The sequence below is a fragment of the Phocoena sinus genome, chromosome 2 (assembly GCF_008692025.1).
Source record: "Phocoena sinus isolate mPhoSin1 chromosome 2, mPhoSin1.pri, whole genome shotgun sequence".
NCBI lineage: Eukaryota > Metazoa > Chordata > Mammalia > Artiodactyla > Phocoenidae > Phocoena > Phocoena sinus.
In genome coordinates this window covers 86,111,400-86,138,497 of record NC_045764.1, presented here as the reverse complement: position 1 = coordinate 86,138,497, position 27,098 = coordinate 86,111,400, and the positions used below count along the sequence as shown (strand labels likewise).

The window sequence follows — 27,098 nt, the reverse complement described above, 5'->3', positions numbered from 1 at the left end:
ATCACGAGAGTGGGGAGTGGGAAGAGTCATGATTATTAATTATATCCCCATAAGTGCTCAGAGCATCCCTTGCCTGTATACAGGTGCTGTATAAAACGTTGCTAAATTAATTTCTGTTTACTTAATTCATGCTCCATGATAATGACACCAAAAGCTATGCTCAAACACTGAGACTGCACTCAATAGGTCGCTATTAAAAATATTTTTATCACAGGGCTTCCCTGGTGGCGCAGTGGTTGAGAGTCCACCTGCCGATGCAGGGGACACAGGTTCGTGCCCTGGTCCGGGAAGATCCCACGTGCCACAAAGCGGCTGGGCCTGTGAGCCATGGCCGCTGAGCCTGCGCGTCCAGAGCCTGTGCTCCGCAACGGGAGAGGCCACAACAGTGAGAGGCCCACGTACCCCCCCCCCAAAAAAAAAAAATATATATTTATCTTTGTTTCCCCATATATAAAAGCAGAAATAACTCCTTTATTATAAAGCAGAAACTAACACACCATTGTAAAGCAATTATACTCCAATAAAGATGTAAAAAAAAAAAAAAATCAACCAACCCAGAAAACTGATTAAAACAGTTATTTTAGGCTCCTATGGTTTCTATTAAAACGTCTCAGCCAAAATGCTTTTTTAACTAAAAAACTATTTACAAGTATACAAAAGAAATGATTTGATGAAAAATTTGGATAATATTCTAAGTAGGTCAGGAAAAGGTGTACAGTTGCTTTAAAATCTGAAGTTAAACTTAGCTTCATCCTATCTTAGCAAAACAGTGAGGGTTGGGAAAAGCACAGGAAATGATGTCATCTGTCAAGCAGCATAGGAACTCAACCCACAAACTGATTTCAATTAAAGTGGTTCATGCCAAGAGCTAATTTCCATTCCCACATGAGCAACAAAGCCATTTAGCTACTTTGAGATAAAAAAGCTAACGGTAGTTTAAATAGTGACTTTACATTACTTGTTCAAATTGAAAAAGAGAATGAATTCTTCTTTCTGGGAAGAATGGTAAGCTTACATTTAAATGTAATATCATAAAAACCTCCCTGATATGCTGTTACACTTTTTCCTACACTGTCTTTCAGGTGAAGTTTTTCCAGCATAAACTATTCTTTCTCCTTTAGAAAATAAAAGTACTTGGTCAGACTTGTGAAACAGTAAGGCATGGTTAGTCCAGTGGTCGAAATAAACCAATGTACCATGTCTCCTTGGGCCAGAGGTGGAAAGCTCATCGACAGATAACAGCATCTTAATCTCCTGCTTTGCCACGATCATGTTTACCAAATTCGCATTCTTTGTGAGTCTTAGATCTGCAGGGGAAAGAGTATTTCCTTAAAGGTGGGAGTGATCACTCAGGATTTCTGTGGGGAAATAAAGGAACTAGATCTGTAGCTTCACTACACAGCAGAAACAGTTTAGAGAGTATATATATATATACACACTGGTTTTATTGTTGATTGAGTCCTGCCATTGATGCATATTCTAAATTTACTCTGATGTGACAAAGAATTCCAGATGTCTGGCAATTAGGAGACCATGTTCTATGTCGCTAGAAAAAGCCAACTGAAAAAATAAGGGCTTCACTTGAACCCATATGATGCTCTAAATACCTCAAGTTAGAATAGATTCCTAAACTCAATCTGTGTTAAGATTTTACCAGAAACTGAAAATACTAGGGGAGTTTAAGTGTCAGTGTACAGGTCTATGCTACCACGTGCAGCTGGCCCTGAGAAGAACTTCTCCTCCAAGATGGGCAGACAGCCTCAAAGGGTTTCGAGAAGGCTCAATATCCTAGAAGTAACAGAAAATGTTGCCATCAACCTGTATCCACATAGAGTCCCAAACAAATTTTATATTCATTCCAGAAGATGTCAGTCAGTCATTTCAATCATTCAACAAATATTTACTGAATGCCCTCCATTTGCCAGGTATCAGAAAGAGTAGAAGAAACTTTCTTTGGATTATAGCCCAGCACAAGTTAATTCTTAAAATAACCAACCAAAAGAGAGTGACGTAAACACGCTACTGGAACAAGAGAGATGCAGGGCTGGCACTTGGGTCTAAATACCTCTCAGGTAATGATTTTCTTTGGGATGTATCAGCTTGGGACTGATTCTAAAAACTTCCATTATCTTGGCAGACACAAGGGGAAGAAAGAACACTGGGAACAATTTGCAACTAAGTATCTGTATGGCAACATGTGATTTTAAGGTAGGCACTAGGAAAAGTACAAGGCAAATTAAACAGCTAGACTAACTTCTGGACTTGACACCTGAGACAACAGTCCATAGGGGCAACCAGAGTCACTGCAGGATAGAAATAATTTTCACTGGGAGAGATAACTGCAATGACATTTTCCTTAAGTGCATAAATAATCTATGGTGCCTTAGAAGAGCAACTTCACTAAAGTATCTCAAATCAAAACAAAAAACCTAGCAGAGCTGCAAATGGTCCAGAGAAAGACAAGTTATAGGATAGCAGTGATAAAGGCACTTCCATAGAGGGCTAACTAGAAAGCAAAGAGCTCATTCCAAGGTCACTTCTTCCAGACTAGCTGCAGTGCCACCTTCCCATCCTTTGAGTGTTCTCACACTTTCAGCACGTGGTTGCAGTACATTCACTCACACTCACTAACACACTGCTCTACAATTGTTCCCCTGGCCTTCTTACACCCTTAGAGCTTGGATTCATGTTGGGAGTAGCAGCACCCCAAATTCTAACTAAACTGAAGTGAATTAAAAAGGATAAAATTTTATGCAACTAAAAGGGGTTCCAAATTGTAAAGATGCCAATACTCACCAAACTGACACACAGGTTTAAAGCAATTCCTGTCGAAATCCTAGAAAGATTTTTTTTGTAGATACAGACAAGATGAGTCTAAAATTTATACGGAAAGGCAAAGGAACTAGAATCACAATTTTTAAAAAGAAGAATAAAGTGGGAGGAAATTAGTCTACTCAATTTTCAAAACTTACCACATAGTTGCAGTAATCAAGACTGTATCGTATAGGAGAAGGGACAGACAAATGGATCAATGGAATAGAACAGAGAACCCAGAAGTAGATCTACACAAATATGCCCAACTGATTTTTGACAAAAATGCAGAAGTAATTCAATGGACAAAGGATAGCCTTTTCAGAAATAAGTGGTGTTGGAGCAATTAGACATCCACAGGTATCCACTACACCTAGACCTCAACCTCACACCTCATAAAAAAAGTACCTCAACATGGATCACAGATGTAAATGTAAAACTCTATAACTTTTAGAAAAAAATGGAGAAAATGTTCAGGATCTAGGGCTAGGCAAAGAGTTCCTGGACTTGAAACCAAAAGCGTGATTTTTTTCCATTAAAGGAAAAATTGATAAATTGGAGTTAAATTTTAAAAGTTTTGCTCTGTTAGAAGATGAGAAGGCAAGCTACAGAGTGGGAGAAAATGTTTGCAAATCACATATCTGACAAAGAGCTAGTGTTTAAATTATATAAACAGTAAAATAGTTAAGAATCCAATTAGGCAAAAGATGTGAAGAGACATTTCACTTAAGAAGACATATACAGGTGAAAAAATGGTACAGATGAACTGGTTTGCAGGGCAGAAATAGAGACACAGATGTAGAGAACAAACGTATGGACACCAAGGGGGGAAAGTGGCAGGAGGGGGGTGGTGGTGGGATGAATTGGGAGACTGGGATTGACATGTATACACTAGTATGTATAAAATAGATAATAAGAGCCTGCTGTATAAAAAAATAAAATAAAATTCAAAACAACAACAAAAAGAAGATATATACAGGTGACAAATAAACACAGGAAAAGATATTAAACATCATAAGCCAGTAGAAAAATGCAAATTAAAACTACAATGATGTAATTACTATATATCTATCAGAATAGCTAAAATTTAAAACAGTGGCAACCCCAAAAGCTGGTAAAAATGCAGAGAAACTGGGTCATGTATGTATTGCTGGTGAGAATGTAAAATGGTACAGCCTCTCCAAAAACAGCTACAGTTTCTAGAAAAGCTAGATATGCAACTACAGTACAACCCAGCAATTGCGGTTCTGGACGCTTATCCCAGAGAAATAAAGACTTACGTTCACACAAAGACCTGTACATAAATGCTCATAGCAGCTTTGTTTGAAAATCAAAGAAACTAGAAAGAGCTCATATGTCTTTCAATGGGTGAGTGGCTAAGCAAACTGTGTTACATCCATAGTGTGTAATACTACTCAGCAATAAAAGGGAACAAACTACTGATATATACGACAACAACAATAGGATGAATTTCCAGAGGATTATGCTGAGTGCAAAAAGCCAGTCCTGAAAGGTTACATACTGTGTGGTTCCATTTATACAACATTCTTGAAATGACAACATTATAGAAATAGACAACAGGTGAGTGGTGGTCAGGATTAAGGAGAAGTAGGAGGAAATGAATATGAGAGTAACATGAAGGATCTGGTGGTGATGGTAATGTTCTGTATCTAGACTGTATCCGTGTCAATATCCTGCACGATAGTCTCACAAGATGTTAACATGGGGACAACTGGATAGAAGGTACCCAGGATCTCTACACAGCACTTCTTACGATTGAATGTGAATCTACAATTATCTCAAAATAACAAGTTTAATTTTTAAATCCTTTTTAAGAACATAAAAAATAAAACAGGATGAGCATAAAATTGATCTCCAAAGTCTAAAATGTGAAATTTAGGGAGCACCTTTTATAACAACATACTGTATATTATTTAAGAAGATAATCTATTTTATATTTCTATATATTTAAGGAGAGTTTGAGTGAATTCATGGATCACCCACGACAGGTCTTTTTGAGAATTAGGGTTGCTCAGGATCCATCTCTGGTCTCAGAGACTGAGACAGTAGAGAGCTGTCCTAATAGACCTGGAGTTAAAGTCTAGAAAACCCGCTCTGACCCTGTCTAGCCAATCCTCTTTTTGCCCTGGTGCCTCAATGACTGGCAGCAAGGCTCCCGATAGGTTAAGGGAAGCCACAACTTCCTGGTGTCCAAAGGAATCACTGGCTGGCAATTTGGACTTTCTGGAAATGCGATCTCTCATTCAGGCCACTAAGAGATCATTTCCTATTTTAAAAGTCACAGGACACAAGTTGAAAATAACCTGAAAGAAAAACCCTCCTTTCATTCTTTATATTTTCAAATGAGAAGGCTATGGCCTCAGAGGTCCTACAACTTGCCCAGACCTCCTTGACTCCATCACATAAAAAGTATAAAGTTGGGGGGACCTTGAAGATGGCGGAAGAGTAAGACGCGGAGATCGCCTTCCTCCCCACGGATACACCAGAAATACATCCACACGTGGAACAACTCCTACAGAACTCCTACTGAAGGCTGGCAGAAGACCTCAGACCTCCCAAAAGGCAAGAAACTCCCCACGTAACTGGGTAGGGCAAAAGAAAAAACAGAGACAAAAGAATAAGGACGGCACCTGCACCAGTGGGAGGGAGCTGTGAAGGAGGAAAAGTTTCCACACACTAGGAAGCCCCTCCGCGGGCGGAGACTGCGGGAGGCAGAGGGGGGAGTTTCGGGACCGCGGAGTAGTGCACAGCGACGGGTGCGGAGGGCAAAGCGGGGAGATTCCTGCACAGACGATCGGTGCCGACCAGCACTCACCAACCCGAGAGGCTTGCTGCTCACCCACCGGGGCGGGCGGGGCTGCGAGCTGAGGCTCGGGTTTTGGTTTTGGACGGAGCTCAGGGAGAGGACTGGGGTTGGCGGCTTGAACATAGCCTGAAGGGGTTAGTGCACCACGACTAGCCGGGAGGGAGTTCGGGGAAAAGCCTGCACCGGCCGAAGAGGCAAGAGACTTTTTCTTCCCTCTTTGTTTCCTGGTGCGCGAGGAGAGGGGTTTAAGAGCGCTGCTTAAAGGAACTCCAGAGACGGGCGCGAGCCGCGGCTAAAAGCGCGAACCCCAGAGACGGGCGCGAGCCGCGGCTGAGGGCGCGAGCCGCCGAGACGGGCGCGAGCCGCGGCTGAAAGCGCAAACCCCAGAGACGGGCGCGAGCCGCGGCTGAGGGCGCGAGCCCCCGAGACGGGCGCGAGCCGCGGCTGAAAGCGCAAACCCCAGAGACGGGCGCGAGCCGCGGCTAAAACCGCGGACCCCAGAGACGGGCGCGAGCCGCGGCTAAAACCGCGGACCCCAGAGACGGGCGCGAGCCGCGGCTGAGGGCGCGAGCCGCCGAGACGGGCGCGAGCCGCGGCTGAAAGCGCAAACCCCAGAGACGGGCGCGAGCCGCGGCTGAGGGCGCGAGCCCCCGAGACGGGCGCGAGCCGCGGCTGAAAGCGCAAACCCCAGAGACGGGCGGGAGACGCTAAGGCTGCTGCTGCCGCCACCAAGGGGCCTGTGTGCGAGCACAGGTCACTCTCCACACCCCTCTTCCGCGGAGCCTGTGCAGCCCGCCACTGCCAGGTTCCCGGGATCCAGGGACAACTTCCCCGGGACAGCGCACGGCGGGCCTCAGGCTGGTGCAACGTCACGCCGGCCTCTGCCGCAACGTCACGCTGCCTCTGCCGCCGCAGGCCGGCCCCGCACGCAGTGCCCCTCCTTCCCCCATCCCCCAACCCCCGGCCTGAGTGAGCCGGAGGCCCCGAATCAGCGGCTCCTTTAACCCCATCCTGTCTGAGCGAAAAAACAGACGCCCTCCAGCGACCTACACGCAGAGGCAGGGCCAAATCCAAAGCTGAGCTCCTGTGAGCTGTGAAAACAAAGAAGAGAAAGGGAAATCTCTCCCAGCAGCCACAGAAGCAGCGGATTAAAGCTCCACAATCAACTTGATATACCCTGCATCTGTGGAATACCTGAATAGACAAGGAATGATCCCAAATTGAACAGGTGGAATTTAGGAGCGAAATCTATGATTTTTTTCCCTTTTCCTCTTTTTGTGAAGGTGTACGTGTATGCTCCTGTGTGACATCTAGTCTGTATACTCTAGCTTCCACCATTTGTCCTAGGGCTCTATCCGTCCATGACTTTTTTTTAAAAATTCTTTTTCTTAATAATTAAGTTTAATTGTAATAACTTTATTATACTTTACCTTCGTTCTTTCTTTCTTTCCTTCCTTCCCTCCCTCCTTTAGACAACGAATCACCCCAAATTGACGAGGTGGTCTCAGGGAGCAGGATTTATGATTTTTCCCCCTTTACCTCTTTTTGTGAAGGTGTATGTGTATGCTTCTGTGTAAGATTTTCTCTGTATAGCTTTGCTTCCAACATTTGTCCTAAGGTTCTATCCGTCCCTTTTTTTTTTTCTAAATATTTTTTAATTCAATAACTATATTATACTTTATTTTATTTTTACTGTATCATCTTTCTTTCTGTCTTTTTTTCCTTCTTTCCCTCCTTCCTTCCTTCCTCCCTCCCTCCCTCCCTCCTTTCTTTCCTTCTTTGCTTCTTTCTTCCTTCCTTCCTTTCCTCCTTTCCTTCTTTCTTTCCTCATACTTCTACTAATTCTCTCTACTTTTTCTCCCTTTTATTCTGAGCCGTGTGGATGAAAGGCTCTTGGTGCTCCAGCCAGGAGTCAGGGCTCTGCCTCTGAGGTAGGAGAGCCAACTTCAGGTCACTGGTCAACAAGAGACCTCCCAGCTCCACATAATATTAAACAGCGGAAATCTCCCAGAGACCTCCATCTTAACACCAGCACCCAGCTTCACTCAACGACCAGCAAGCCACAGTGCTGGACAACCTATGCCAAACAACTAGCAAAACAGGAACACAACCCCACCCATTAGCAGAGAGGCTGCCTAAAATCATAATAAGGCCACAGACACCCCAAAACACACCACCAGACGTGAACCTGCCCACTAGAGAGACAAGATCCAGCCTCATCCAGCACAACACAGGCACTAGTCCCCTCCACCAGGAAGCCTACACAACCCACTGAAACAACCTTAGCCACTGGAGACAGACATCAAAAACAACGGGAACTATGAACCTGCAGCCTGCAAAAAGGAGACCCCAAACACAGTAAGATAAGCAAAATGAGAAGACAGAAAAACACACAGCAGGTGAAGGAGCAAGATAAAAACCCACCAGACCTAACAAATGAAGAGGAAATAGGCAATCTACCTGAAAAAGAATTCAGAATAATGATAGTAAGGATGATCCGAAATCTTGGAAGTAGAATGGACAAAATGCAAGAAACAGTTAGCAAGGACCTACAAGAACTAAAGATGAAACAAGCAACGATGAACAATGCAATAAATGAAATTAAAATCACTCTAGATAGGATCAATAGCAGAATAACTGAGGCAGAAGAACGGATAAGTGACCTGGAAGATAAAGTAGTGGAAATAACTACTGCAGAGCAGAATAAAGAAAAAAGAATGAAAAGAACTGAGGACAGTCTCAGAGACCTCTGGGACAACATGAAACGCACCAACATTCGAATTATAGGGGTTCCAGAAGAAGAAGAAAGAAAGAAAGGGACTGAGAAAATATTTGAAGAGATTATAGTTGAAAACTTCCCTAATATGGGAAAGGAAATAGTTAATCAAGTCCAGGAAGCACAGAGGGTCCCATACAGGATAAATACAAGGAGAAACACGCCAAGACACATATTAATCAAACTGTCAAAAATTAAATACAAAGAAAGCATATTAAAAGCAGCAAGGGAAAAACAACAAATAACACACAAGGGAATCCCCATAAGGTTAACAGCGGATCTCTCAGCAGAAACCCTACAAGCCAGAAGGGAGTGGCAGGACATACTGAAAGTGATGAAGGAGAATAGCCTGAAACCAAGACTACTCTACCCAGCAAGGATCTCATTCACATTTGATGGAGAAATTAAAACCTTTACAGACAAGCAAAAGCTGAGAGAGTTCAGCACCACCAAACCAGCTTTACAACAAATGCTAAAGGAACTTCTCTAGACACGAAACACAAGAGAAGGAAATGACCTATAGTAGCGAACCCAAAACAATATATAAAATGGAAATAGGAACATACATATCAATAATTACCTTAAATGTAAATGGACTAAATGCTCCCACCAAAAGACACAGATTGGCTGAATGGATACAAAAACAAGACCCTTATATATGCTGTCTACAAGAGACCCACTTCAGAACTAGAGACACATACAGACTGAAAGTAAGGGGATGGAAAAAGATATTCCATGCAAATGGAAACCAAAAGAAAGCTGGAGTAGCAATTCTCATATCAAACAAAATAGACTTTAAAATAAGGACTATTAAAAGGGACAAAGAAGGACACTACATAATGATCAAGGGATCGATCCAAGAAGAAGATATAACAATTGTAAATATTTATGCACCCAACATAGGAGCACCTCAATACATAAGGCAAATACTAACAACCATAAAAGGGGAGATCAACAGTAACACATTCATAGTAGGGGACTTTAACACCCCACTTTCACCCATGGACAGATCATCCAAAATGAAAATAAATAAGGAAACACAAGCTTTAAATGATACATTAAACAAGATGGACTTAATTGATATTTATAGGACACTCCATCCAAAAACAACAGAATACACATTTTTCTCAAGTGCTCATGGAACATTCTCCAGGATAGATCATATCTTGGGTCACAAATCAAGCCTTGGTAAATTTAAGAAAACTGAAATTGTATCAAGTATCTTTTCCGACCACAACGCCATGAGACTAGATATCAATTACAGGAAAAGATCTGTAAAAAATACAAACACATGGAGGCTAAACAATACACTACTTAATAATGAAGTGATCACTGAAGAAATCAAAGAGGAAATAAAAAAATACCTAGAAACAAATGACAATGGAGACACAACGACCCAAAACCTATGGGATGCAGCAAAAGCAGTTCTAAGGGGGAAGTTTATAGCAATACAAGCCCACCTTAAGAAGCAGGAAACATCTCGAATAAACAACCTAACCTTGCACCTCAAGAAATTAGAGAAAGAAGAACAAAAAAAACCCAAAGCTAGCAGAAGGAAAGAAATCATAAAAATCAGATCAGAAATAAATGAAAAAGAAATGAAGGAAACAATAGCAAAGATCAATAAAACTAAAAGCTGGTTCTTTGAGAAGATAAACAAAATAGATAAACCACTAGCCAGACTCATCAAGAAAAAAAGGGAGAAGACTCAAATCAATAGAATTAGAAATGAAAAAGGAGAAGTAACAACTGACACTGCAGAAATAAAAAAAATCATGAGAGATTACTACAAGCAACTCTATGCCAATAAAATGGACAATCTGGAAGAAATGGACAAATTCTTAGAAATGCACAACCTGCCAAGACTGAATCAGGAAGAAATAGAAAATATGAACAGACCAATCACAAGCACTGAAATTGAAACTGTGATTAAAAACCTTCCAACAAACAAAAGCCCAGGACCAGATGGCTTCACAGGTGAATTCTATCAAACGTTTAGAGAAGAGCTAACACCTATCCTTCTCAAACTCTTCCAAAATATAGCAGAGGGAGGAACACTCCCAAATTCCTTCTACGAAGCCACCATCACCTTGATACCAAAACCAGACAAGGATGTCACAAAGAAAGAAAACTACAGGCCAATATCACTGATGAACATAGATGCAAAAATCCTCAACAAAATACTAGCAAACAGAATCCAACAGCACATGAAAAGGATCATACATCATGATCAAGTGGGGTTTATTCCAGGAATGCAAGGATTCTTCAATATACGCAAATCTATCAATGTGATAAACTATATTAACAAATTGAAGGAGAAAAACCATATGATCATCTCAATAGATGCAGAGAAAGCTTTCGACAAAATTCAACACCCATTTATGATAAAAACCCTCCAGAAAGTAGGCATAGAGGGAACTTTCCTAAACATAATAAAAGCCATATATGACAAGCCCACAGCAAACATCATCCTCAATGGTGAAAAACTGAAAGCATTTCCACTAAAATCAGGAACAAGACAAGGTTGCCCACTCTCACCACTCTTATTCAACATAGTTTTGGAAGTTTTAGCCACAGCAATCAGAGAAGAAAAGGAAATAAAAGGAATCCAAATCGGAAAAGAAGAAGTAAAGCTGTCACTGTTTGCAGATGACATGATACTATACATAGAGAATCCTAAAGATGCTACCAGAAAACTACTAGAGCTAATCAATGAATTTGGTAAAGTAGCAGGATACAAAATTAATGCACAGAAATCTCTGGCATTCCTATATACTAATGATGAAAAATCTGAAAGTGAAATCAAGAAAACACTCCCATTTACCACTGCAACAAAAAGAATAAAATATCTAGGAATAAACCTACCTAAGGATACGAAAGACCTGTATGCAGAAAATTATAAGACACTGATGAAAGAAATTAAAGATGATACAAATAGATGGAGAGATATACCATGTTCTTGGATGGGAAGAATCAACATTGTGAAAATGACTCTACTACCCAAAGCAATCTACAGATTCAATGCAATCCCTATCAAACTACCACTGGCATTTTTCACAGAACTAGAACAAAAAATTTCGCAATTTGTATGGAAACACAAAAGACCCCGAATAGCCAAAGCAATCTTTAGAACGAAAAAAGGAGCTGGAGGAATAAGGCTCCCTGACTTCAGACTATATTACAAAGCAACAGTAATCAAGACAGTATGGTACTGGCACAAAAACAGAAAGATAGATCAGTGGAACAGGATAGAAAGCCCAGAGATAAACCCACGCACATATGGACACCTTATCTTTGATAAAGGAGGCAGGAATGTACAGTGGAGAAAGGACAGCCTCTTCAATAAATGGTGCTGGGAAAACTGGACAGGTACATGTAAAAGTATGAGATTAGATCACTCCCTAACACCATACACAAAAATAAGCTCAAAATGGATTAAAGACCTAAATGTAAGGCCAGAAACTATCAAACTCTTAGAAGAAAACATAGGAAGAACACTCTATGACATAAATCACAGCAAGATCCTTTCTGACCCACCTCCTAGAGTAATGGAAATAAAACCAAAAATAAACAAATGGGACCTAATGAAACTTCAAAGCTTTTGCACAGCAAAGGAAACCATAACCAAGACCAAAAGACAACCCTCAGAATGGGAGAAAACATTTGCAAATGAAGCAACTGACAAAGGATTAATCTCCAAAATTTACAAGCAGCTCATGCAGCTCAATAACAAAAATACAAACAACCCCATCCAAAAATGGGCAGAAGACCTAAATAGACATTTCTCCAAAGAAGATATACAGAATGCCAACAAACACATGAAAGAATGCTCAACATCATTAATCATTAGAGAAATGCAAATCAAAACTACAATGAGATATCATCTCACACCAGTCAGAATGGCCATCATCAAAAAATCAAGAAACAATAAATGCTGGAGAGGGTGTGGAGAAAAGGGGACACTCTTGCACTGCTGGTGGGAATGTGAATTGGTTCAGCCACTGTGGAGAACAGTATGGAGGTTCCTTAAAAAACTACAAATAGAATTACCATATGACCCAGCAATCCCACTACTTGGCATATACCCTGAGAAAACCAAAATTCAAAGAGAGTCATGTACCAAAATGTTCATTGCAGCTCTATTTACAATAGCCAGGACATGGAAACAACCTAAGCGCCCATCATCGGATGAATGGATAAAGAAGATGTGGCACATATACACAATGGAATATTACTCAGCCTTAAAAAGAAATGAAATTGAGCTATTTGTAATGAGATGGATAGACCTAGAATCTGTCATACAGAGTGAAGTAAGTCAGAAAGAAAAAGACAAATACCGTATGCTAACACATATATATGGAATTTAAGGGAAAAAAATGTCATGAAGAACCTAGGGGTAAGATAGGAATAAAGACACAGACCTACTGGAGAACGGACTTAAGGATATGGGGAGGGGGAAGGGTGAGTTTTGACAGGGCGAGAGAGAGTCATGGACATATACACACTAACAAACGTAGTAAGGTAGATAGCTGGGGGGAAGCAGCCGCAAGGCACAGGGATATTAGCTCGGTGCTTTGTGACAGCCTAGAAGGGTGGGATGGGGAGAGTGGGAGGGAGGGAGACGCAAGAGGGAAGACATATGGGAACATATGTATATGTATAGCTGATTCACTTTGTTGTAAAGCAGAAACTAACACACCATTGTAAAGCAATTATACCCCAATAAAGATGTTTAAAAAAAAAAAAAAAAAGTATAAAGTTTCTTATAGGAAATACTGATAAAATGATATTGACTCCCTCTTAGCAGAACCACAGGTAGTGAATGCAAACATTTCACTGAGTTGGATTATTCTTCTGTTAGCAGGGCAGTTAGCAAAGGGATCTATCCAAATTTGTCTACCACACCACGGGCAGGAAGTTCTATAGGACGGCAGAGCTGTTCCCTAGAACATCACTTAAAAAGATCAGAAATGAATTCTGAACATCCCCAGCTACCCTTCATTTAAAACATTCTGCCATCTTTAGTTGTGCAAGCTGTCTGGACATTATTAGTTCAGGTAGAGTCCAAGCCAACGATTTTAAAGGCTCCAAATGCCTCAAAAACCCTGATGAAACCATATCTTCCCTCTCACACCACTCTCACCCACCAGCTACTTGGGGGCTTTGTCCAATGTCCAAGTACCGTAGATGAACCCAAACCATCTCAGAGAGCACCACCCACAGGTCTTGAACTTCAGCCTCTACCCTAACCTGGCCCACAAGACCATACCCCTATATTCCTCCCATGTCACTGCTAGCTTAAAGTCTACTAGGACCACAGCTTTCCCCTCTGATCTTGTTAACATCCTTTCTCCACATCTCATGATTTTTACTTGATTAAATCATTAGCAGCTCACACTATCATCGAAGACCTTTCCAGCTGGATACCCGGTTTTGCCATCTGGCAATATTTTCTTCCCCCAGTGGAGTGCAGTGTTGTTGGTTGGTTCAAGAACCAATCTGAGAGATGGTTCTATTCCCAACTTGATATGTAGACTCCTTCCCCACCCTGAGGCTCTCACTCCTCAGAGGCAGCCTGGAGGTCATCCTGATGGAGATGGAGACATCCGACATGTTCCCCAAAGTACTGCCAGCTGAGCTCTCTACCTCTTGATATTCCTCCAGCTCAAGTGCTCCTGATACGTAGAACTAACCTACCCTTGCTTGGAGGACACACATTGAAAACCAAGCTGAGATCAAGTAAGAACATGCTACACCCATTGCAATAAGTAAATGAGTCCCAGCCCAAGGGGGAGTTTCTATCCCAACCTACAACTGTCTGTATTTAGTGCTAGACTATCTCTGTTTGGTTTCCACCAGAAGCAAATTCTGAGACAATAATTCAAATGTGAGTAGTTTATTTTAGAAGTAATTTCAGGAAACACTGGTAAGAGACTGGGAAAGTGAAAGAAAGCCTATGAAGTACATTATCAAGCCTATTCCTACTGTGAGCAACTAGGGCTCAATCCCACTAGGGAACTTCAGAAGACAGTGCATAACACACCTTGCAGTTATGCAAAAGGAGAGGCAAGGAAGCATGGGCACTTATCCAACACTCTCCATTTGTCATTGGTTAAAAGGTGCTTCTAATTAATCCCCTCAGCCTTCCAGCTTGTCCTACATGCTCTGTGGCCAGAAAAATGTTACAGAGCTCCCAGGCAGAGTCACTTGTGTCACCTATGAATGCCAAGGGATGTGAGTGGGCACCAAGAGGGTCTGCTGCCCTGCACTACTTGCCCCGTCCTGTTAATTGGTTCATGAGAGCCACGGTTAAATGTGAGGACTCTTAACAGGTAATGTATCTTGACCCTGCGGAAGTCTCTACTTGCAATCGATGAAAGAGAATGCGCTTATTCCACAATACTCTCCTTAAAACCTTGTCAAAACCAGAACACACTGTAAGAGGAGTGTATTTTCCCATCAGAAATGGGAAATGGAAAAGGAACCTAAGTTTTTGCCTTGGTGATGGTCAAGGTGTTGAGGGGTTATTTATAGAGACATGAACTTCAACTTTTTTAACAACCAATGACTCACCTCCTTCCCAAGCCCTACATTTCCCCTAACTCACTGCTGAGCACCCTGCATTTCAAAACAAAAACCAATAGAACAAGCAAGCAAAGTCTCTGAATAATAAACAGAATGAACAAAGTGGTAAAATTCTGAAAGGGAAAATATGTTTGTGCTTCATGATAAATCATCCCCAATAAACTGCCATGATGACTCCTTCCATTTTCTTCTTGCAAAAGCAGAGGTCTCAAGTTGTAAAAAGTGTTTAATCAGATTCATATTTCAGTACCACAAGGAAGAATGCTTAGTTTTCTTGAGCCAAAAAATGTTCATTAAACAATCATTTCATTGAGCATCTTTTATGGTGTTTACACTGGAGATACAAAAATGAATAAGGTGCTACCTACACAGAAGGAAGCCATAATCTTTATATTATTCATAGTAACTATTTCCCATAGGTAATTTCCCTATAAAAAGTGAAGGGAAATGAGAGCCCAGATTGAGGAAAGCCATTCCAAGTATTTTGGGCAGAACAGAGAAGGCAGATGTTCTAGTGAAAAAAAATGTATTGCAGGCAAGAGAAAAGCCAAAAGCAAATTTAGGAGAAAATAGGGCATAACCACATAAAATAATATTATATATAATGACATGTTATACTCACTGGATCTGGAACCACAGGAAGGAGCTATCTGACCAGATGGGCAAGTGCACATATTTGGCCTAGAACAAAATCCATCCCCACAGGAATGCCGGCAAATGGCTGTGAACAAAACCAGAGGTCTGTTAGCACATGGCTTCAGAGCACGGTGATTTACAGGGCCCCAATCCTCCAGTGAGGAAACCTGGCCTATCAGGTTCCTTGTTAACTTTGCCATCATGACCTATGTGACCTTAGGCTTCAGATTTATTCATTTATAAAACAAATCTGTTGGACTAAATAAACTCTGGCTATAAGATTCGGCAACTCCCTTATCCGTATCAGTGGTTCTCCATGCTCTCTTTGCTTATTCCACAGCTCTCAATCTGTCAAAAACCCAAGATATCCTATAAAGGGAAAATAAAATAAACAAAAATCCTGTGTGTGTGTGTGTGTGTGTACACACACACACACACACACATTGTTTTTATGCTAACTTTAAGATGTAATAATATAAAAATTGTAGCAGTATTCTTGGGAGCCTATTTTATTATAAATGCTTAAAGTTTACTAAGTTTTATAAAAATACTGTGCCCTGCTAAGACCACTTCCCTAGATAAGACCCTGCCAGTCGAGAACATATGATCTATGGAGCAACTTGTATCCTACATTTAGTCCTGTTGTGAATTACATCCAAAGTCTGAGAGAAGACGTGTGAATCCACTTCGGTAGTACTGATCCTACAGTCAGGAAGCCGTTCATCTTTTAGAGAATTATTATCATTTTCATGCCACCCAGAGACTAATATCATACTTGTACCAAATGCTCTGCTATTGGACTAAAGAATAAGTTCAAATGGTAAATGATTTATATTTAACAGAAGACCAAGATTTGGTCACTACTTTTTATAATCATAAGGCTTGATCCTTTCCTTCAAACTCCTGAACAAACTTGCAAGGGCAAATGAAATGTACAAGGCCAAAAATAATACCCTTGATAGACAGTGCATTGAAACATCAGAAGAGCCTAGGATGGAGGTTGAAAACTATTAAGAAATAAGCTGTCAAAGGATCCTACAAACATTTATTTAATACCTGAAGTCAGCATTTCTCAGAGATTCTATAGAACACTAGGGAAAGGGTTTTGTTGTCAAGTTCATTTAGAAAACTCCAAATACCATTATATCCCTCTCTTAGTGAGTCAGTTTTGATCTTGAAGTAAACCACAATGTGCCAAATGAAAAAACTGCTTTTAGTTAAAATCAAGAATTGAGAAAGGGATTAACTTTTTCAGGTCACCAAGAGAATGCTGTTTGAAATAATCTCTTCTTCTCCACAGACCACTCTTGGCCAAAAAAGAAGGGGGGGTGAAGTAATTCCTTAAGTGTCCTTTCAGTTCTAAATTTCCCATTATACAAATGGAGTTTTCTAAAAACAAAAATTATTTCACAGGTATGATAACTGTAAAAGTTCATGGAGGACAGATGCCATAACTAACTTGACTTAGTATCGCCATTAAATAGCACCTTGTCTTGCATGTAATTTGTCGCTCAACATTTGTGGGGTATGATGAGAATCTGGGGCTTTGCCACAGAAGCAGAGTCGGTAGAGGAATCTCTGGTACCATCTGAGTTCTTCCCCTAGTCTTTTCACTCATCCTCATATGATGCTCTATCTGCTTTCTCTCCCCTTTGTCTAAGAGTTAGGTCTGCTTTTAGCCTTGATCACCGAAATTCAACATACAAGGTTTGGGTGGGCTTGTGGGTGGCCAACACAGTTAGAAATTACAGTAAGGAAAGCAGCAATGATAAACTGTTTTTCAAAACCCCATCAAAGTGATTACATAGTCTATGCAGCCAGGCACAAGGTATGCCATGACATGAAACCTTGATCAAAGTATCCCTGTGGCTCTATTCCCTCTATCTCAGAAACATTCTAAAGGAAGTCATTGAGTTAAAGTATAACAGTGGTTTGACCAAGTTAATATATTTCCCAAGCTGGATTCAGAGAAAGTAGGAAAATCTTAGAGCTGGAAGGCTCTGCTATAGACATATTAATGGTATGCAGTTACAAAAGACTGAATACAAAGAATCACCATGCAACCAAAACAACAAAACAAGAACATGAAAAATGACAGACTATTTACTTACGGACAATACACTGATTTCCACCAGGTAAGGTCTTCCATCCAGGGCAACAGTAAGCATTATAACGTGATCCACAGACATTAGGTCTGAAACAAAAACAAAAAAAATTCAATCACGAGAATTCCATACTTTTTTTTAAAAAAAAGAATATATGACCAAATAAAAGGAAAAAATTCCTGAGTTATTAGAACAGTATGAACCTTTGCAGACAAGAAAAGTAAACTCATGGGACTCAATGCTGGCTTAGTAGTTTGGGACATTTTAACACAATGATACCAATACGGATATGCTTAATATCACCTATGCATACAGCACATCAGGAAAATAAAAACCACAGGAAAAAAATGCAGCGCTTTCTATCACAATGCACAGATATAAAAAGTTATGGAGCCATATGAGACTAGTTCAAACAATAAATGTACCACTCTAGTTAAGAAAAGTCATCATAAAATCTACTGAATGTAAGGTTTTATATTTCTATTCATTGAAGTTGTGTATATTTTTTCCTACGGCCCAGCTACCCTGTAAAATGTGACCACATTCTTCCTTTCACCAGAATTACAGGAATGCACACTCTGACATTAGTCAGAAAAAAAAAAAAAAAAGCCAAAACATGTAAATATTTCTTTAGCCAAAATTTGGAAACATAGTTGATACCAGCAGTTACAGGAAAAGAAAGCCAATGTCACTCTGGCTTCCTTGTTTACAGTTCATCACATGTCTTGGAGCAAAGCCTCCATTCATGATACATTCAGGATCCAAATGATCCTATTTAACAATTTAAGGGAGCAACTGGGTAAAGATCTAACACATTTTACACTGGAAACTAAAGGCAGAGGGTGTAACACACAGAGACCCAAAAGAAACCATTCATTCATTTCATTTTGCCACATCTGAGGGCCTAAACCTTGATGCCAGTTCCTCGAGTTCAGGGGCTGATAAGGCAGGTCAAAGGTTTTGCAATCAATTTCACAAACTAGGAGCTATTCCAAGGCTTGCTGGTATAAATACTGTAGTCCCATAAATATAAGCCTTTAAGAACAACTGCAGAGCTAAAATGCATACCTGTATATGCACAGAACCCTCCTGCATTTCCTCTGAACTCACTACTTTAACCAAATGCAGGATTGGGAAGTGAGGTAAAGTCTTTGCCCTGTCCTGTACTCTCTTTACAGCCCCAGAGAACCTGGAATACTCTGCAGGGAAAAATGTACACTTCAGACCAACTGATGCTGAGGTCAGAAAAAGAAATAGGAAGAAGGATGGAGAAGCCACGGAGAGGGCCCCAAATCCATACCCAACAGCCCAAGGCTTCTCCAAGGCTAGACAGAAAATGATTGGATAGAGGCTTAATATGTGCATGACGTTAGGACCTCTCTGAGCCTTATTTTATTTCTCAACAACTGGGATAATGAAATGTCTGCCTTGTCCACAGTGTGTGTGTGTGTGTGTGTGTGTGTGTGTATCAGATGAAATAATGAACATGAAAAGCTTACATATGAAAAGGACAATGAAAACACACAGCAGCATAAGAACCATAAGAGATTAAGGAAGAGAGAAACACTTTATTAGGAATTCTAAGCCTCTCAATTCTTTTTCCCTCCTGTGACAAAGCAGTGCCCCAAGCTTCAGTTCAGAGTGCCCAGAACTTCCTAGGGCAACTCAGAATCTTAGAAAGGGGAGTGAGAGGAAAAGATAGGGTAGAAGGCTGGGGCAGGAGGACACCCAAGCTTCATAAAAGTTCCCTCAATCTAAAATGACAATCCAGGCCAAAGTCAACCACCTCAAACCTTCCCCACCAACAGCCCATTACAACAACTCCACTGGATTCAGTCCAACCCCAAATCAAACCCTGGAATAACTTCAGAGGATCCCTAAGCCTTTGTAGGGTGTCTGCTGTTGGAGTAACTATGTTTTTCAGACAAAAATCAGGATATATTGTCTGAAAAGGAGTGTATTTATGGAGTAACAACACATATAGCAGGGTAAAAAAGCTAAGAAAAAGAGTCCAGGATCAGTCCTAACAGTCCTGCAAAGCAAGATATTCAAAAGATTTTCCAAGGTACATGAAAAATCACAATAATATAGACATTCTTTATTGTTTCCTCAACCTTTAGAATCAACCTACAGACAAAACATGAAAGATGTTACAATTTACAATGGTTACAAAACAAAATGTAAATATTTTAAACCTTTATGTATCATAAATCAAGAAATGAGTTGGAAAGAAAGGTGTGGAGAGAAATAAAGCAATTGATCCAAGAAATAGAGGTTTAGATATATAATGTTTATAAGTACAAAATGATTATAGAATGGCTAAAAGTCATTCTACAATTATTTTAAAAATTAGAAGGAGAAGACAGAGTAAAAGGTATAGATCTAAGTGAGCTATGTCCCCATCTTTCATGGCAAGAAGCCAATAGGTAATATTTAAATCTAGACATAGAAGTACAAACACAGAACATGGTGTCATGGGGATAAATGTGAGAAGAACTAAAAACAGAGATGATTAAAACTGGTTGCCTTAAGAGATGAGGATCTGGGGAAGTAGAGAGTTCTTTTGCTTTCTCAATTAATGCCCATCTATACCTGTTAATTTCTTAAATATGTGCTGTTATACTTTGATCATCATCCTTTATTTATTTATTTTTCTTTAATTTTATTTTACCGGTTTTTTTTATATGGGAGATCCTTATTAGTCATCAATTTTATACACATCAGTGTATACATGTCAATCCCAATCTCCCAATGCAGCACACCACCATCCCCACCCCACCACGGTTTTCCCCCCTTGGTGTCCATACGTTTGTTCCCTACATCTGTGTCTCAATTTCTGCCCTGCAAACCGGTTCATCTGTACCATTTTTCTAGATTCCACATGTATGTGTTAATATATGATATTCGTTTTTCTCTTTCTGACTTAACTTCACTCTGTATGAAAGTCTCTAGATCCATCCACGTCTCTACAAATTACCAGATTTCATTCTTTTTTATGGCTGAGTAATATTCCATTGTATATATGTACCACATCTTCTTTATCCATTCGTCTGTCGATAGCATTTAGGTTGCTTCCATGTCCTAGCTATTGTAAATAGTACTGCAATGAACATTCGGGTGGATGTGTCTTTTTGAATAATGGTTTTCTCTGGGTATATGCGAAGTAGTTGGATTGCTGGGTAATATGCTAATTCTATTTTTAGTTTTTAATGGAACCTCCATACTGTTCTCCATAGTGGCTGTATCAATTTACATTCCCACCAACAGTGCAAGATGGTTCCCTTTTCTCCACACCCTCTCCAACATTTGTTGTTTTATAGATTTTCTGATGATGCCCATTCGGACTGGTGTGAGGCGATACCTCATTGTAGTTTTGACTTGCATTTCTCTAATAATTAGTGATGTTGAGCAGCTTTTCATGTGCTTCTTGGCCATCTGTATCTCTTCTTTGGAGAAGTGTCTATTTAGGTCTTCTGCCCAATTTTGGACAGGGTTGTTTGTTTTTCTAATACTTAGCTCCATGAGCTGTTTATATATTTTGGAGATTAATCCTTTGTCCATTGATTTGTTTGCAAATATTTTCTCCCATTCTGAGTGTTGTCTTTTCATCTTGTTTATGGTTTCCTTTGCTGTGCAAGAGCTCTGAAGTTTCATTAGGTCCCATTTGTTTATTTTTGTTTTTATTTCCATTACTCTAGGAGGTGGATCAAAAAGGATCTTGTTGTGATTTATGTCAAAGAGCGTTCTTCCTATGTTTTCCTCTAAGAGTTTTATAGTGTCTGGTCTTACATTTAGGTCTCGAATCCATCTTGAGTTTATTTTTGTGTATGGTGTTAGGGAGTGTTCTAATTTCATTCTTTTACATGTAGCTGTCCAGTGTTCCCAGCACCACTTATTGAAGAGACTGTCTTTTCTCCATTGTATATCCTTGCCTCCTTTGTCATAGATTAGTTGACTATAGGTCCGTGGGTTTATCTCTGGACTTTCTATCTTGTTCCATTGATCTATGTTTCTGTTTTTGTGCCAGTACCATATTGTCTTGATTACTGTAGTTTTGTAGTATAGTCTGAAGTCAGGGAGTCTGATCCCTCCAGCTCGGTTTTTTTCCCTCAAGACTACTTTGGCTATTCAGGGTCTTTTGTGTCTCCATACAAATTTTAAGATTTTCTGTTTTAGTTCCGTAAAAAATGCCATTGGTAATTTGATAGGGATTGCGTTGAATCTGTACGTTGCTTTGGGTAGTACAGTCATTTTCACAATCTTGATTCCTCCAATCGAAGAACATGGTATATCTCTCCATCTGTTGGTATCATCTTTAATTTCTTTCATCAGTGGCTTATAGTTTTCTGCATAGAGGTCTTTTGTCTCCCTAGGTAGGTTTATTCCTAGGTATTTTATTCTTTTTGTTGCAATGGTAAGTAGGAGTGTTTCCTTAATTTCTCTTTCAGATTTTTCATCATTAGTGTATAGGAAGGCAAGAGATTTCTGTGCATTAATTTTGTATCCTGCAACTTTACCAAATTCATAGATTAGCTCTAGTAGTTTTTTGGTGTCATCTTTAGGATTCTCTATGTATAGTATCATGTCACCTGCAAACAGTGACAGTTTTACTTCTTTTCCAATTTGCATTCCCTTTATTTCTTTTTCTTCTCTGATTGCTGTAGCTAGGACTTCCAAAACTATGTTGAATAATAGTGGTGAGAGTGGACATCCTTGTCTCGTTCCTGATCTTAGAGGAAATGCTTTCAGTTTTTCACCATTGAGAATGATGTTTGCTGTGGGTTTGTCATATATGGCCTTTATTATGTTGAGGTAGGTTCCCTCTATGCTTTCTGGAGAGTTTTTATCATAAATGAGTGTTGAATTTTGTAAAAAGCTTTTTCTGCATCTGTTGGGATGATCATATGGTTTTTATTCTTCAATCTGTTAATATGGTTTATCACATTGATTGATTAACGTATATTGAAGAATCCTTGCATCCCTGGGATAAATCCCACTTGATCATGGTGTATGATCCTTTTAATGTGTTGTTGGATTCTATTTGCTAGTATTTTGTTGAGGATTTTTGCATCTATATTCATCAGTGATATTTGTCTGTAAGTTTCTTTTTTTGTAGTATCTTTGTCTGGTTTTGGTATCAGGGTGATGGTGGCCTCATAGAATGAGTTTGGGAGTGTTCCTTCCTCTGCAATTTTTTGCAAGAGTTTGAGAAGGATGGGTGTTAGCTCTTCTCCAAATGTTTGATAGAATTCACCTGTGAAGCCATCTGGTTCTGGACTTTTGTTTGTTGGAAGATTTTTAATCACAGTTTCAATTTCATTACTTGTGATTGGTCTGTTCATATTTTCTATTTCTTCCTGGTTCACTCTTGGAAGCTTATACCTTTCTAAGAATCTGTCAGTTTCTTCCAGGATGTCCATTTTATTGGCATAGAGTTGCTTGCAGTAGTCTCTTAGGATGCTTGATATTTCTGCAGCGTCTGTTGTAACTTCTCCTTTTTCATTTCTAATTTTATTGATTTGAGTCCTCTCCCTCTTTCTGTTGATGAGTCTGGCTAATGGTTTATCAGTTTTGTTTATATTCTCAAAGAACCAGCTTTTTGTTTTATTGATCTTTGCTATTGTTTTCTTTGTTTCTATTTCATTTATTTCTGATCTGATCTTTATGATTTCTTTCCTTCTGCTAACTTGGGTTTTGTTTGTTCTTCTTTCTCTGATTCCTTTAGATGTAAGCTTAGATTGTTTACTTGAGATTTTTCTTGTTTCTTGTGGTAGGCTTGTATAGCTATAAACTTCCCTCTTAAAACTGCTTTTGCTGCATCCCATAGGTTTTGGACCATCATGTTTTCATTGTCATTTGTCTCTAGGTATCTTTTGATTTCCTCTTTGATTTCTTCAGTGATCTCTTGGTTATTTAGTAACATATTGTTTAGCCTCAATGTGTTTGTGTTTTTTACGATTTTTTCCCCCTGTAATTCATTTCTAATTTCATAGCATTGTGGTCAGAAAACATGCTTGATATGATTCCAATTTTCTTAAATATACTGTGGCTTGACTTCTGACCCAAGATATGATCTACCCTGGAGAATGTTCCATGCACACTTGAGAAGTGTAATCTGCTGTTTTTGGATGGAATGTCCTATAAATATCAATTAAATCTATCTAGTCTATTGAGTCATTTAAAGCTTCTGTTTCCTTATGTATTTTCATTTTGGATGATCTGTCCATTGGTGTAAGTGAGGTGTTAAAGTCCTCCACTATTATTGTGTTAATGTCGATTTCCTCTTTTATAGCTGTTAGCAGTTGCCTTATGTATTGAGGTGCTCCTATGTTGGGTACATATATATTTATAATTGTTATATCTTCTTCTTGGATTGATCCCTTGATCATTATGTAGTGTCCTTCCTTGTCTCTTGTAACATTCTTTATTTTAAAGTCTATTTTATCTGATATCAGTATTACTACTCTAGCTTTGTTTTGATTTCCATTTTCATGGAGTATCTTTTTCCATCCCCTCACTTTCAGTGTATATGTGTCCCTAGGTCTGATGTGAGTCTCTTGTAGACAGCATATAGATGGGTCTTGTGTTTGTATCCACTCTGCAAGCCTGTGTCTTTTGGTTGGAGCATTTAATCCATTCACGTTTAAGGTAATTATCGATATGTATGTTCCAATGACCATTTTCTTAATTGTTTTGGGTTTATTTTTGTAGGTCCTTTTCTTCTCTTGTGTTTCCCACTTAGAGAAGTTCCTTTAGCATTTGTTGTAGAGCTGATTTGGTTGTTCTGAATTCTCTTAGCTTTTGCTTGTCTGTAAAGCTTTTGATTTCTCCATCGAATATGAATGAGATCCTTGCCAGGTAGAGTAATCTTGGTTGTAGGTTCTTCCCTTTCATCATTTTAAGTATATCATGCCACTCCCTTCTGGCTTGTAGAGTTTCTGCTGAGAAATCAGCTGTTAACCTTATGGGAGTTCCCTTGTATGTTATTTGTCATTTTTCCCTGACTTCTTTCAATAATTTTTCTTTGTCTTTAATTTTTGCCAGTTTGATTACTATGTGTCTCGGCGTGTTTCTCCTTGGGTTTATCCTGTATGGGACTCTCTGCACTTCCTGGACTTTGGTAGCTATTTCCTTTCCCATGTTAGGGAATTTTTTGACTATAATCTCTTCAAATATTTTCTTGGGTCCTTTCTCTCTCTCTTCTCCTTCTGGGACCCCTATAATGCACATGTTGTTGCGTTTAATGTTGTCCCAGAGGTCTCTTGGGCTGTCTTCATTTCTTTTCATTCCTTTTTCTTTAGTCTGTTCCGCAGCAGTGAATTCCACCATTCTGTCTTCCAGGTCACTTATCCATTTTTCTGCCTCAGTTATTCTGCTATTGATTCCTTCTAGTGTAGTTTTCACTTCAGTTATTGTATTGTTCATCTCTGTTTGTTTGTTCTTTAATTCTTCTAGGTCTCTGTTAAACATTTCTTGCGTCTTCTCAATCTTTGCCTCCATTCTTTTTCCAAGGTCCTGGATCATCTTCACTATAATTATTCTGAATTCTTTTTCTGGAAGGTTGCCTATCTCCACTTCATTTAGTTGTTTTTCTGGGGTTTTATCTTGTTCCTTCATCTGGTACATAGCCCTCTGCCTTTTGTCTATCTTTCTGTGAATGTGGTTTTTGTTCCACAGGCTGCAGGACTGTAGTTTTTCTTGCTTCTGTTGTCTGCCCTCTGGTGGATGAGGCCATCTAAGAGGCTTGTGCAAGTTTCCTGATGGGAGGGACTGGTGGTGGGTACAGCTGACTGTTGCTCTGGTGAGCAGAGCTCAGTAAAACTTTAATCTGCTTGACTGCTGATGGGTGGGGCTGGGTTCCCCCTGGGTTCCCCCCCGCCCCGTGTTGGTTGTTTGGCCTGACGCAACCCAACACTGGAGCCTACCTGGGCTCTTTGGTGGGGCTAATGGTGGACTCTGGGAGGGCTCACACCAAGGAATACTTCCCTGAACTTCTGCTGCCAGTGTCCTTGTCCCCAGGGTGAGCCACAGCCACCGCCCGCCTCTGCAGGAGATCCTCCAACACTAGTATGTAGGTCTGGTTCAGTCTCCCCTGGGGTCACTGCTCCCTCCCCCGGGTCCTGAAGCGCACACTACCTTGTGTGTGCCCTCCAAGATTGGAGTCTCTGTTTCCCCCAGTCCTGTCGAAGTCCTGCAATCAAATCCCAATAGCCTTCAAAGTCTGATCCTCTAGGAATTCCTCCTCCCATTGCCAGACCTGCCAGACCTGATGTGGGGCTCAGAACCTTCACTCCAGTGGGTGGACTTCTGTGGTATAAGTGTTCTCCAGTCTGTGAGTCACCCACCCAGCAGTTATGTGATTTGCTTTTACTGTGATTGCAGCCCTCCTACCGTCTCATTGCGGCTTCTCCTTTGTCTTTGGATGTGGGGTGTCTTTCTAGGTGAGGTCCAGTGTCTTCCTGTCGATGATTGTCCAGCAGCTAGTTGTGATTCTGGTGTTCTCACAAGAGAGAGAGCACGTCCTTCTACTCCGCCATCTTGTTTCCTAATCCTCGCACCTTCTTTTCTAGGAAGATTTTCCAATCTTACCTTCACCTTTGGGAGCTCCTCTTCTGAGTTTCTAAAACACCCTCTATCATCACTTTTCATAGTACACTGTAATTTTTAGTTAACTTTCCTGTAGATTTTTAGTGCTTTGGGAGCAGGCATTTTATTTTTACATCTCTGTATCCTGATACACAGTAGATTCTGGATTCATTCACTGAATGAATCATCATCTTTTATTTAAAGCAACAATTTTACTTTAAAAGTATGAACTTCTTATCTCATAAACAGGTGCTTTCTGCTTCATTAGAATGAGGCATTCACAGCTCCCTTTCATTAGTTATCACATTTTCATTTCACTGAATTTCTTAAAATTCTATATAATGCTGAATTATGATTTATTTTGTTTGCATGCTCTGACTTTTTTGAGTTTAATAACTTTTCCCTTTTTAATAAGTAATATATATATTTTTTTAATTAATTAATTTTATTTTCGGCTGCGTTGGGTCTTTGTTGCTGTGTGAGGGTTTTCTCCAGTTGCGGTGAGCGGGGGCTACTCTTCACTGCGGTGCATGGAGTTCTCTTTGAGGTGGCTTCTCCTGTTGCGGAGCACGGGCTTCTGGCGCACAGGCTTCCGTAGTTGTGGCTCACGGGCTCTAGAGTGCAGGCTCAGTAGTTGTGGCGCAAGGGCTTAGTTGCTCTGAGGCATGTGGGATCTTCCCAGACGAGGGCTCGAACCTGTGTCCCCTGCGTTGGCAGGTGGATGCTTGACCACTGCGCCACCAGGGAAAGCCTAATATATTATTTAATTTCA

At 40.1% G+C, this 27,098-nt stretch overlaps 1 protein-coding gene across 2 annotated transcripts in view; it reads right to left on the bottom strand.

Moving 5' to 3' along the window:
- FBN1 (fibrillin 1) overlaps nt 1-27,098 on the bottom strand; it is a 275,481-nt gene that overhangs the window by 221,134 nt on the left and 27,249 nt on the right. For both annotated transcript variants that reach the window (XM_032624190.1, XM_032624189.1), the window contains exons 3-4: nt 17,747-17,829; nt 15,622-15,720 (exon numbers count right to left, since the gene is read on the bottom strand). In XM_032624190.1, the coding sequence (XP_032480081.1) occupies nt 15,622-15,720; nt 17,747-17,829 (182 nt within the window). The remainder of the gene's footprint in view (nt 1-15,621; nt 15,721-17,746; nt 17,830-27,098) is intronic.